The 14028-nt window shown below is 39.7% G+C and overlaps 1 protein-coding gene across 2 annotated transcripts in view; it reads left to right on the forward strand.

The window, feature by feature from the left end:
- TLE4 (TLE family member 4, transcriptional corepressor) overlaps nucleotides 1-14028 on the forward strand; it is a 97174-nt gene that overhangs the window by 33787 nt on the left and 49359 nt on the right. For both annotated transcript variants that reach the window (XM_032206383.1, XM_032206384.1), the window contains exon 6: nucleotides 6555-6629. In XM_032206383.1, coding sequence (XP_032062274.1) covers nucleotides 6555-6629 — 75 coding nt within the window. The remainder of the gene's footprint in view (nucleotides 1-6554; nucleotides 6630-14028) is intronic.

Genomic DNA, 14028 nt, shown 5'->3' on the forward strand with positions numbered 1-14028 from the left:
GGGCTTAAGCGCACTATTGTCAGTATGCTTTGTGACCACCATTTTCTTTTTTAGGCTTTAAATCAAAGCTTTTAGTTAAGTTTTTAGATCTGAAAACAATATCTCTTACGGTTTCTGTGCTAGTGAGCCTTTGCTTTTCAGAACCATGGCCCATAAAGTTTTCTTCACCTGTTTGCATGTCTTGTTTACCAAGTCCTACATCTGCTTCTCTGTGCATGCTCTGTGATGTCAAAGCTCTTTAGGCTACAAAGGAAATGGAGAGGTCAAGAAAAGTTCACAACTTCAGCATTTTTACATGCATTGACAAAGACAAAAGGGAACACTTCCAAAAAGGCAGTGTACACATTTGTCTTGCTTGGAGGCAAACGTGTTTTTTAGTTCATCTAGCAAGAAGGGAGCAGGGCTAGACAGCAAAGAAAGATTGAAACGGGAAGTGCAAAAAAACTTTTCACGTTTCTTGACAGTGCCACCGCTGGTGATAGTTTTCATATCAGGGTTAAGAAAATACTGGTGACTGCATGACTTCTATAAGTACAAACACTTCTTAAAATCAGGTTATTTCGGCAGCATATGCTGACGAGACAAAAGAGAACTGGTCTCCAGTTTTGAGTGTTCTGCTAGTCTTGGTTTCTATCTAATTTGTATCTTTAAGAAGTGAGAGTCTTAATGGAAGCCTCTTTATTTCATCATCTAGATTAATAGAGAATTGAATTGCAGCATGCTTTTGCTGTTTATGCAGTTTGCATACAGTCTAATTGTGGAATAGTGGCTGAAAAATGTGATCAGACTCCTTTGTATTGTGCCTGAGGGAAAAATGAACAAAATACAGTGGTTACATGCACTGATGGCAACATTATTGCCTCATAATAGCACCAGGTTAACTTGTCTTATTGCTTGTTAACTTTGTAAGGAATCAATGGCTTGCGATAACTCACTTAGAAGTAAGAAATCGTGGCCAAAATCACTAGAGATCTCATGAAAAGGATGCAATTACAATACGTCACCCTACTGTGCCTTACTGCCTGCTTTGTTTCAAGGAGCAATCCTGTAAAATATTCAGGAAGTTCTCCAGACACAAAACTTGAGTTAGTTTTACAGTGCTGTAGATTACCTAAGTATATCTTGAAAATAAATTTTTTAACCTGCCTAAATATGCAGTCAAATGGTACCTTGTTTTTACGTTGACTCCAGCTTAGGAAGACTGTAAAGAATATCATCAAGAAAGACAAGCTTCCCATTTTGATAAGAAAGAATGACTTTGTGGTCGGGGCATGAGATGAACCTCAGGGGTGATCAGCGTTCAATTTCTGTTGCTGTTGCAGACTTCCTGTGTTGCAACAGCCATTTTCCACCTCTGTGTGATGTTGTAAGATATCGGTGTGCTCAAAGTACTTTCTATTATATATGAGGAAGGGGGTGCCTACAAGCTGTAGGTAAATACTTGGAGTAGCTGTTAGCACTCAGTTAACTTAGTGTAGATTGGCTGAAATTGGCATAGGTAGCTGATGTTCATATCATTTGATGATTTAGCCAGTTAGACACTATTCATTTGGGGTCTAAAGCTGTAAATTATGCCTCTACTGATTTATGCTGCTTCTCTGCTGAGTGTACCAGCTGCAGCACAGCATGGCGTTTGCATAACCCTGCAGCTTTCAAGTGGAGTCTGGTTCCTGTCTGGTCAACATGGTGTGTGTGACTGGGTGCAACCAGTGACTATTGCCTTTCGACCCTGATAGTGTGCCCTGAGAAGCAAATGATCTCATGTGCTGGAGTGCTGTGTTTGTTCAGTGTGACTACTGTTACTCTTATATCATGGTTACCTGATTTTGAGTAAATATTGACTGTGTTTATATTCATGCAGACGCACCACAAGCTGACTGATTTACAGCTAACAAAGTAGTCGTGGCAGTCTGGAGCTCAGCACAAGCTACAAACGTTGCTTGAGAAGCCAAACAAATGTTCATAGGATTATCCCATGTCGACTCTTGCCACACTTCAAGCATTATGTAGACTGGAGGAAGCTATGAGAAACATTTTCTGAAGGTTCACTATACCTTCCAAGTACCAGTCAACTTAGATAATAACAAGCCAAACAACTTGCTCTTTAATAGAGGTCTTCAGTTTCCCATGCAAAATAAGGTGGTCATGTTTACTTAGAAGCACAATCAAATGCCAAGCAATGTGCAAATAAACACTCAAAAATGAAATGCTGCATGTGTTACCAAATCCAGTCTTTTCTGCTCAAACACCTTTATATTAGCGGACGGTTTCCCTTTTGCAAGATAGATATGGGCCATAACGTGCTTGCTCTTCTCTGTATGTATATTCCCAGGAGGTGCTTCTAAAGAATTTGGGTGAAGAGCATGGTACACATTATACAGAAGCAGAGCAAGAGTCTTTAAATGTTATTCAAAAGGAAGTAATTGTTGGTCTGGGATATGAGAGGCTGAGAAACTCTGAGAAAACTATCTGCCTTCATCTAGGGCTTGCCCAAGACTAGAGCTGAAACAAGTAAAAGGGAGCTGTCAGGTATCTGTAATCCTTCTACCAAGAAAGGCATCTTATTAGCAATTTATGCATATATCACCAGTAGTTTTCTTAGGTTTTTATGAAGTGGTTGTTATCTCTTGTCTGAGTTACAGTGCGTGGATTCAGTGACCCTGCTGGTCCCTTTTAGTTTTCTAAGAGTGCTGTACTCCACTGTAAAAGTGTTTTTTCTCTCTGGTTCTCACTAGTGTTTTCAGCACTGCTTCATCTCATTATGCTGTCTCTAGATCAGGCTTTTCAGAATGACACTGCCGCAATTCTTAAGCAAGACCTGGTTTGTACTCCCGCTAAACAGATAATACAACAACAAAATAATATGAATAAAACATAGCAGAATCCACTTGCTTCTGCAAAGTCAATTGTTCATCGAGTTTTGCATCAGGTTTTGTTAGTGGTGCTGAGAAAGGCTGGAATTAAGTATTTTTAACACCAGCTCCTGTGCATGCTTGTCAGGAAGAATTTCTGCTGCTTGGCTGCCATCAGCATGGCTCACCTGTCATTGGAAGCAGCAGGGAGCTCTTACATGTTATTAAAAAACAAACAAACAAAAAAAAAACAAAAAAAACCCCACCAGGTATTTTCTACCATGCTGCAACGCATGTGCAGCAGCCAGGGCTAGGTGACAGACAGTGTGATAAGACAATATGATGGTGAAAACGCCTCCATCCTACTTGTGGTCTCTGTCGCTACCCGCCATGAGACTGAAAGGAGAAGATTTTCCAACAGAAGGCAACTGCAGACACCGTTCATTACAGAAAACAGAAAGGGATGAAAAGAAGACACAGGGAAGAAGTTAAAAACGAGAAATGATACTAGTCAGGGTGACGGGCAGGGCAGGGTATTGAGTTCATTGCTCTGGCCTGTTAAATGCGATGCAAAATACTGTTTTCTCATATCTGAAGAAAACCAGTTTGTCATTTGCTTGTGTGCAGGGAGGAAGGCTAGCATTAAAGTGTGTGTGAAAGCTGCAAACCTGTGTCTTTCTCGATTGGAGAAAAGAAAAAAAAGTCACATTTTTATTTATTTCTCTATTTCTTACTTGGTTTTAAACCTTTCCATTACCACTTGAGGGGCAGGCTACTGTGTGGTGTTAACATGGTGCTGCAGCAGAATGCCTCCAAACATCTGTCTGGAAGTGGGGCGGTCTGTCCTTCCGTGCTGCCGCCCTGATCACTGACTGCATTGCCTGCCCCTCACCTGGGCTTCGGGTTGTGCTGGGACCCCGCAGCGCTGCCCTGTGCCTTCTTGTTTGCTCTGCTAGATCTAGAGGTCTTTACCCATTACGGGGCTGTGGTCAGTAAGTGGATCCCACTGCTCCCTTACAAGGGGACAAATAAGCTGGGGTCCCCGTGCCAAGAAGGTGCAAGTCAGCGCAGGGACTGCTCAGTTTTCGCTTGCTGTGATGCTCTGTTGTGTTTTGTTTGCATCTGTGACTCAAAAGTAGCTTATGGGTCACTGGGGACAGGCCCCCGGTGGGGTGTCGAGGAGCAGGGAGGGAGCTGGATGAGAGTGGGTTGCTGTGCTGAGTTGGAAATGATGGAGAAGCTAATTACAGACCATCTATTTTGGGTGTTGTGCATACCGTGCCACTGAAGATTAAATCAATGTTAAAGCAGCTAGCAATAGAGAGTTTTAATTGTTTCTACTATACCTAATTTAGGTTCAGTGTTATAAGGCCCATGGGTTTTCTCCTCTCTATGAAGGCTTGATCCCAAACCTATTAGAATCAATGAAAGATGCCTTGTGAGACTGCTTAGGGAATTTCTGTCTTACAATGCTTTTCGGCAAAAATCTTAAAGTGAGATTTTGGTACTTGACCCTTCCACCTTCTGTTCTTCTCACCTGGGAATGAAACGATGTTTTTCCCAAATACTCTTCAGAGCCATTCTTTGTACATTTGCTGTAAAGGAAAAGAAACCATTTAAACTGTTGTGGAGTTGACTTATTTTTTCAAAGCCTGGATGGAAATTGGAGTCATTTCCGCAATAGCTTTGATGTTTTAGGCCAGCTTTCTGCAGGTTCCTCAGAAGTTTTTCTTTTCCTCCCCATGGCCCTGGGAACAGGATTTAAGTAAATGGGTGTTGGAATTGTAAAGAGTGCTCTTATGTACAAATCAAGAGCTACATTCCTGTCTTTATGTCCATGTAAAATGATGGCATTGCCTAGGGCATGTTAGGAAAGCAATGATGACTGTAAACCTCTCAGTAAATGAGGTTGGTTGTTTTTGTTTTTCAAATGATCAGTTGTGGTGTTTTTTTCTTTTCTTTAATATTATTTTTTTTTTATTTATTATTACAGGATCAAACGCTTGATCCTTTTTTGATATAATTGACCTCCACCAGCAAACGGTGTTGTAATTTTTATGGTCACCCTCTTGCCTTATAAAGCCACGTATCACAGGGCTTTCAGCTACATTATTGATGCAAGCTGTACCTGTCCTCATCACGTGATGACCTGGAGATGATAACACATCATCAGGAACTCAAGGCTTGAGAATTGTAATTTCCTTTTTAGCGGTTACCCGTGATGGTGATACATCAGTCACTGCAGGTTTTTTTCCCAAATGCCAAGAACACATTTGCTCATGTTCAGGCCTGCTTTTTGTTCTTTATGTTGGCTGCTCTTAAGTGACAGATTTGGTTTATGTTAGCACTGTAGCTTTAGAAAACTCTAAATGGGACTGCTGTGATTCTGTTTGCAGCAGTATGTTATTTGCTCTCCTGGCATTTCCGTCATTTAATTCTTCTTTGCTTAAAAACAAACAAACCTTAAAACCATTTTCTACCTTCCAGAAATGTTTCTAGATTACCTCTTTCATTATTGCAAGCATCCACTTCTCATAGCTGGGGGTCAACATTTTTCATGGTTATGGGTGGATTTTTAAGCTTGGTTCTCCTTGTCCTGAGAGCTTTTACAGGAAAGGACAATGCGATTTTTGTTTCTGTCTTGCAGACTCTGTTTTCCCTTTGTTACAAAGATAGTAGTGCGGGGAACACTGAGAACTGACATACCCAAGAGTGCCAAACCCTGGTGCAATAGAGCCTTTTTGAAAGGCCCTCACTCCTGTCCGAGCTCAGGCTGCCCTACCATGCTCAACTTGTGGCTGTAAATAAAAGGTGATTCACACCCAGTACCTATCATACAGCCTACTTGCAGTTCGCCCTGGCCCTACATTGCACCAATTTGTCACTCCTAGTGCTGATCCTGCAAGGCTGCATGTACAGATGAATTTGCCACCAGTGGAGCTCCAGACTGGCACGAGTCTGGTTGCAGGATTAGGACCTTGCTTTTATTTGTAGCTGATGTTTTCAGATAAATACCAATCAGTTTTCAGCATACAGCAATTTTGAATTTACTGCAGTAATACAGTATCACTCAAACTGAGATAATATAACCACTGAAGCTTGTAAACTGTGTTGTTAATTAGACCATGTGTTTTTGATGGACTTTTTAAAGCTATTAAAATTTACATGTTGGGGATTGAAATAATTAGTTCTCTTTCACATGTTTGACAGAATTGTGAATGGCATTTTAAATTTCTTTCTTACGGTTGAGCTGCTTTGAAATGTACCAAGGAAGAGAATCTGTATATCCTTCAGTGATGTGGGCACTGTGTGGTTGTTGAAAATACATACCTTTCATTTTCCAGTGTGCCTTTTTTTTTAATGAAAAAGTTTCCATGCCTTTGAGGAAAGTGGTTTGCTTTTTAAGGTGGCATGTAAATTCAGGAGCACACTGTGCTTGTGAACAAAAGGAAGATAGGTCCCCCATACAGCCAGGTTATAAAACAGCTCTTTTTGGTGGCAAGGGTGTAATTCTTGTCAAGTAATAGCATAAATAAAATCCTACTCTTACCTTATACACAGAATTTGACTGCCTGTTAGAGAACAATTATTTCAAGCCCTGCATATGATTTAAAAGAAGAAAAAGTTGGAAAAAAAAAAAGAAAATTTGTGCGTAGTATTTTTTTTAAATAATTTTATTCTGTTTCTGATCTTCATTTATAGCACCAGCAACAAGTGGTGCAGGCTGTGGAGCGTGCCAAGCAAGTGACCATGGCAGAACTGAACGCAATCATTGGGGTATGTGGTCTTTCTGTTTCAGCTCTAATAGTATTTGAAAACAGCTTTCTTCTTCTTTCTTTCTTGTTTTGAACTCATTTCGATCAGGTGGGCAAAAGCTGGGGGCAGTGGGGAAGAGAGTTGGGTAGCTTGATCTTTGTAAAAAGCTGGTTGCTGCTTGAAAACTTCCACTTGTGCTATGCTGAGAAGACTAAGAGTGTTAATGTCTGTGTTGTATCCATTCCCTGAAGCGGAGTGGCTGTTTTCTGTTGTCCTTTTTAAGCCACATTGCTTCCTTTGCATACTGCTTGGCAGCCTGCTTCCCTAGCCATGCTAACAGATAGCCTTTGTATGATGCGCTGTGTGTTACTGAGGGGTTGGTTTATTCCCCTCACTGTTGCCCGTGTGTTTTTCTGTGTGGTGTCCCGAGACCATAAATATCCGCCACACATTTCTCTCTGAATGCTAAGAAATAATTCAGCTACCTTTTGCTTAAATAAAGGAAAAAAAGCACAATAACCCTTCCCCAGTTCATTCACAGGATCCAGTCCCAGTTGTCTAAAAATACAGGTGTGGGGAGCCCCCCTTTTAAAAGCTTTACGACCAGCAGTATTGGCTGGTAGTACAGAAGCCCTGCAAGGTTTATGGGTGTGGGCAGCCACAGTGTTTACATTTTATGAGTGGAGAGGAAAGGCATAACAACAAAAGCCATGGCTGCTCACACTACATAAAATAAAGGTGAGAAGTCATAGCTTAATAGCACATTATTCACATGTATAATTACGCAGCTGGTAAAAGCAGTTGTTTAAGTTATTCTAATGAAGACACTACAACTGTACTTCCCATATTCTGCCCCCTCCCAAACGCTTTTTCTTTTGTGTATAGATTATACATAAAAGTCTTTTCCTTTTTTTTATTCAGTGTATCAAACACACTTTGAAATGCTAATTATTCCATTTACTTTCATTAAAATTCAAATTGCTGAGTGAAGATGTGGATAAGGGTCGCCGAATAATCAATCTGAAGTGAAGATATTGCTTCAATTATGCCTCTGTCTTTTAACAAGGAAATCAGGACTCTCTGATCATTGCTGACGGTAGTGTAGAGCAGTGGTCTGATTGTAGCTTGTTTTTAATAGGCTGTTTCTAACTCTATTTTGTATCCCTCTGACCACAAGAAAACACCGGTAGTCAATTAGAAGATATAAATGGAAAAGAGTAACCTTTATTTCCTCTGAAGTACCCGTTAGAAAGAAGGGGGTGAATCAGAGCGAGTCGTGTAGAATCATGAATAACATTTGTTGTACGTCTTTTACGCTCCAGTGGGGAGAGTGGGAGATGAATAATTTCCCAATTAGTTTTCATTACCTAACCAAAAATATTGCCTTCTATTAACATTCTTTGCATAAAGTAAGTAGCTAAAGGTTGGCTTCTTTGTTGTAGAAGTTTTTATATGTCTGCTTTGCATGTGTGTATGTAGTGTTGGTGTGTATGTGCATGTACCCTTGTGTGTGTGCGTGTGTACATGCACACGCATGCATACGAATATGTCGCAGTCTGTGTACGTTTTTGTCATTCGCCCTTGCATATATTAGGGAGATTGTGAAAAGTACTTAGATTCCTAGTAAATGTTAAGTTTATTGATGTAGAGCATGTGGCATTGTAGATACTGCCTATTGCACTTGTTATTTAAGTTTACCCTGCCTTCATGAACTGCTAAACTACACAGAATAAATATACACAGGCTAGAAGCTTGTCTGGGAGCCTGGCAGTTACTTCTATTGGTCGGCCCCCAGCAGACGGAAGTGAATTTTCTATGTTGTCTGTTGCAGTCTGAATTTATCTTTTCAAGTCAATTGAGATTCCATTGCTTGAAATCTTTGTAATATCTGAGTTTTGTTTCTGTGGATTAAAAAGGGATAGCTCTCATCTCCCTCAGAAGAGTGATTTTTACCTTCCTTTTTTCACTCTTGTTTTATGTTGACTTAAAAAATGCTGTGTAGCCACCTATTTAATTTTAGAGAAACAGGAGCAATACAGACTGAAAATTTCATGTACATCAGATTTAAAGGGAAGTAATCTAATTCAGTCTTTGAGAGATTCATTAAAAATTGAATAAATAAGATAGCAAGTTATCAAGAGAGCTTAAGTTCTAGTTGCATGAATACCTACAATAATTTCATGCCTGCTCTTAGAGAGATTCAGAGTCTGAAAATGTAGCATGGGACTCAAAAAGGCTTGTCATAAGTAAAGTGAATAGCAATAAAAAAAAAAAAAAAGCAGAGCACATAATTAGAAATCATGTCTTTTTTATATCTCTAATTATGTTGTTTTATATTATTTTGCTGCTTGGTAAGTCTGACAAAGTTTGTGTTCTTTTAACACCGATATTTAAAAAGCTTCCAGTGTTTGTTCTCTGTTGATAGTTTTTCAAAAGACATCTGTTAATTACCCACTGAATTGTGTGTTGGAAGAAGGCAGAAGCAGTGTCTGAGTTTTTGAAATACAAATGTAGCGTAGATTTCTCAGTGTTTTGGGGCCATATTCAGTTCACCTCGTTGATGCTGAACTGTTTTTCGTTTGAGTGGAGGAACTACAGTTAGAGTTTAAAATGGATTTTACTGGAATGGAGTATGGCACAAGAAACAAATGTGCACAAATCATGTCTCTCTTTGTGTTTCACATATATATTTTTATATGAATGTTCTCTGATTTAATGGAATCTGATGAAGCACCTTTTTAACTTTGCAATATTATTCTATCTTCATTGGTAAATGAACCAAATCACTGATCCGTACAGTTTAAATGCAAAATACTGAAGTGAGCCTGGAACCTGGAGAGACTGCTTGTTCTCCTGACAATAAACTCGTTGTGTTTAATGGAATGAAACACTGTTATAATGACTTCTTTCACAGGTCATGTTCAGTTTAAAACTGTTGACGGACTGAAACAAGTTAAATATCATCCATCTTCTTCTTGCGAGATACGGGGAGAAAAACTAAACCAAAACTATGTATCATAAGCATGCTCCGCAAGAGGATTGTAAATCTGCATCTGGTGGTATTTGCCCTGGGCAGTGTGGTGCAGGATTCTTGCGTGGGGTACTTAGTAGGGCACAGTCAGTGTCCCTCTCCAGTTTCGGTGCATCGGCATGAGCAACATGATGCATCCAGTTGATCTTGTCATGTGCCATAGCTGCCGTGTTTTTAAATTAAAAACTGCAAGTTCACACTGTTGGAACAACACACAAATTGTAGCCTTAAATCAGTAATATGATCTAATTAGGAATGATGTTTTCATTTCCTGTATTCCTAAATTGAGCTGTCTAACTCTCTTAAAATTTTTTTTATTTTTATTTTTTTTTTAAATCCATTGTACTATATAATCGGAACATGCTGTGTGAATGTGGTTACGTTTTAATAAGGGAGCCAGGGAATTTAACTTGCAACTTTATAAGAATTTTATCAGAGTATGTTTTTTCCCCCTGTTTTAAAATAGTCAGTTTTCAACAGCATTTGGATAGTAAGACAGAAATGGAGGCTACTGCCTGTTTATCACAGAAAGAGATAAATGCACCAAAAACTTAAGAACAGGTATGTGATGGTGTTCAAAGAAAATGCAGTTTAGCACAAGAAATGCTGAACCTCAATTTTTAGCAGTGACATTTTAATGATAGGAAGTCTGCAAAATTATTTGCCATCAATTGTGAAGGCAATAACAAGCCTTGGTGGTTTTTCACACTCTCTGTGTTAAGTGCTTTCAGAATGACAGCGTAAACTGTGTTAGAGAACTCCAAGGAAGTAAAACTGATTAAAATGTTCATGCTTGAATGGTGCTGATGGAATAGTTCATTTGGACTTTCTCTACCTCCTGCAGCTCAAGCTGAAATATTAAAATTCAGTGGATTTAAATCTCTCTCCCCTCAGCTCAGGAAAAAAACATTACATTTTAATAGGTTTTAAACTCATAATTCATTGGTTTGGAGCAGCACTATTAAATCTATTTAAATATTACTTGTATTACTAAGGAAATGATTTAAATGATTTTGCCTTTACCATTCTATACATCTGGGTAAAAATAAAAAAAAAAAAAAAAAAAAAAAAAAAAGGAAAGAAAAAAAAAAGAAAAGAAAAGCTTTGGTTTGATTTTTAAGCATTTTGTTTTATTATGTCAGTTTTATTGTCTTCTTTAAAAATAAGCAAATGGCATTTACTGGAAAAAAAGGATGCCTCTGTATTGTGACATATAACCATCAAGCTATAAAGTTCCTTCTTTAATACACTGCTTGTCAAAATCTCAATCCTGTGTTTGAGACGGAAGTGCTTGTTTGCTCCATCTCAGAAAGTATGTAATTTCTGGTTATTTTCAAGTGAGTGTTCCATTTTTACAAATGTGGAGAACAACGCCTGTTTAAGTAAATTATGTACCAACTTTATAGGTGTGCAGGTACACAAAGCTGTGGAAGCATTGAGATGCAGATAGGTGCACACAGGCTATAATAAAAAACTTAGCGTCAGCGCATGCTGTTGTTCCCGCGGCCCCCATGCTCCGGAGCTCCTGCTTCTAGGTGCGAATGTGTGCAATTTAGAGGCATTTCTGCCTCCTCGCGGATAGTGTTTTTTTTTTTTTTCTTTTCCTGCCTTTTGTGTGTGCCTGTGCAGTGGGGAAGAGAGGAGAGGTGCTTCTGGCTGAGCCGCAGCACTTGGTGGGCCGATGTTGCTGGTGGTACCTGGGCAGAGGAGGGCTGAGGCTCGGACTGGGAGCAGGGATGCTCTTTGCCACCCCATGCCCGGTGCCCGAGCAGAGAGATGACCATGGGGAGGTGTTGCAAAAGCTTTTCCTGTGTAAACTGTGAACATCTGCATTACGGTTTTTGTGGTAAAGCCATTCCTGCCAAATGTGTGCCTTCAGAAATGGGAAATTCAGCGAGGATGGGGAAAGGCAGCAAAATGCCCAGCTGTGTTGTGGCACTGGCACAAGCTGCTCATCTCTTGGCCCTTTTGTATTGTTTGTGCAAGGGCTGTGCCGGTGTCAAGCAGTGGTTGAAGCTTAGATGCTGTAAAACAAAGTGGCCAGCTGCTGTATATTGTACACAGATTGTTATAGTGGGAAGGTGGCAGACAAGGTTGACTTAATGGGTACGTGCTTTTGGTTGTGTTTAGTTGTGTACCTGAAGAAATAACCAAAATGCACTCCTCCCTGTTTAATTGCTCCTTTGCTCTTTGTATACTGAGAATGTGTGAGACATGGTCTGCAAATTTTTTGACACTGCCTAATCCCTGAAATTGAATCGTAGGAGGAAAAACATTTCTGCAAACATTTTTTTGTTTTTAATTATTCGTCTGAGGTATGGCTGGGTTGAAGACACTGCTTTTTTGGGGGGGCAGGAAGTGGAGAGTTATTTTTTTTTTTGCAGTTTTTTTCCATGTGGCAGCTTCAGAGAGAGACTTATAGGTAAGGCATGATTTAAATAAATCTCTTCCATATGCAGCATTATCCTGATTTAAGGAAGGTGAAAATGAAGTACACAAGATCTTTTTAGGGATTTTTGAGAGAAGTAATTAGAATGTAAATAATTCCAGGTTCCATATTTACTGAAAAAATGCTCTAAGGGTGGATTTTAAATGCTGTTTCTACACTTGGGATGGGCTGCCACTATTTTCCTCTTTATGCAAGCTGTTGTAGCTACTGAATTTATATTGGTCTATCACTGTAGGAGCAGTCAGTAACATGTTTCAGGGCGAAGTGCAGACCACTTATTACATCCCACTGCCAATATGCTGATGCCAGAGGCCCTGCTCGTTATGCTTAAGTAAGTGCATATGACACGAGTGCTACAGCTCACATGCTGTATCTGATCAGGCAGGAGAGCTGACTTCTGCCTCCATGTTTCTCAAGATTTTCCAAACTCTGGCACCACAGCTAATTGACCACCACGTCTTTTCTGGGGGTTAGGATTAGTCAATGCAGATTGGAGGAGGATTTTCTATGGAGATTTTTTCTTTGTGCATGAAGATCCCAAACAAAGACAATTTGCTGAAATTCAACACAGCATGTATCTATAACTATTGGAAAACTGAAAGAGCTATGTAGTCTGTGCTTTTTGGCAATTGCTATCCAGAAATTTGACTCACTAGGGGTTCACTAAAAAAAAAAAAAAAAAAAAAGAAAGGCATTAAGCAAATGCATGTATGAGATACATGATATGCATTTTATGCTAAGACTGCACGGGTCTTTGACTATACCTTGTGAGGAAGTTTAGAAGTGAATTACTGTTGCCACATTAAAAGCTCTGACGGTAGAATCGCTTATAGATTTAGCAACTCAGGTCTCTGTATGATCAGTGGCATTTCTTCCAGTTTTTACTGTTATTATTAAGTTATACATCTCAGATGGTTCTGACACCAAGTCACAGTGGAGACACCATTTTCCTACTGTCTGTCCAGAGCAGAGAAAATCTCTTCCCAATGTCCATGGGTAGGATGTGAATAGAGTGTCTGGATAAATCAGGTGTGTGTAGATAGGATAAATCAGGACAGCGTGCACTTGTCCAGATCTGAATTTTGCCCTCTGTAAATGAAGACACCCCATTGCTGCTGTCACTATTCTTTTCTCTGCACTGGTCATTGTAAATGGTTTTGAAGCAGAGGTTTGTTATGCGAGGCACATGTGAAGCCACTGGTGTTTCTTACGGTAAGACCTTGAGCACAGCTGAACTTGGTGCTTTCTGCCTTCTCTTGCAGATGCGAATTTCTTTTTCCTAAGCTAACAAGGGGACAGGGAAGAAGGAAGAGGACAGCTTAAGTGGCATGATTTATGCAAGAATTTCTGCCCTTTATTAAATGATAATACAAAGTGATTTTAAGGAGCCGAATTCTTCCTCCCTCCACTCCCAACGTGAAAATGAGAGAGGAGTCCTGCAAACAGAAAAATGAACTACTGAACTCTGAGATTCTGGGGAAAAATGCACTCGGCCTTTTGTGGCAAAAAGCTTCCCCCCATATCCCCCATTATTAAAATGCTGTCCTCTTTAACCACAGGTCTTTGATTTGGTGGTGGATCATATTTTTTTTGTTGTTGCTTTCATCCTCTCTCTTTGCTGTTTCACTGAGTGAAAAATAGTCATAAGGGGGGAAGGGAGGACAAATGGCGAAACGTATCCTGACAGATGTTCCTGTATATATGATTAAGAACGGAAATGTTCCCTGCATATATTGCCTTTCATCCCGCAATATGATTCTGGAGTTGACTTCTTATTCGTAGATCACTTTAAAGATCTTTAAGGCAATTTGTAGAGATATGAATCTGATAGTTTCTTTGTTATTTATGTAGGAGTTCTAAATGCTCCCCTTCTGATTAATGACAGCTATTGATTTTTCCCTTCCCCCCATAGTTTTCTCAGTGGAGCTTGCTTTCCTTCT

Source organism: Aythya fuligula, chromosome Z, assembly GCF_009819795.1.
Source record: "Aythya fuligula isolate bAytFul2 chromosome Z, bAytFul2.pri, whole genome shotgun sequence".
In the NCBI taxonomy this organism is placed as follows: domain Eukaryota; kingdom Metazoa; phylum Chordata; class Aves; order Anseriformes; family Anatidae; genus Aythya; species Aythya fuligula.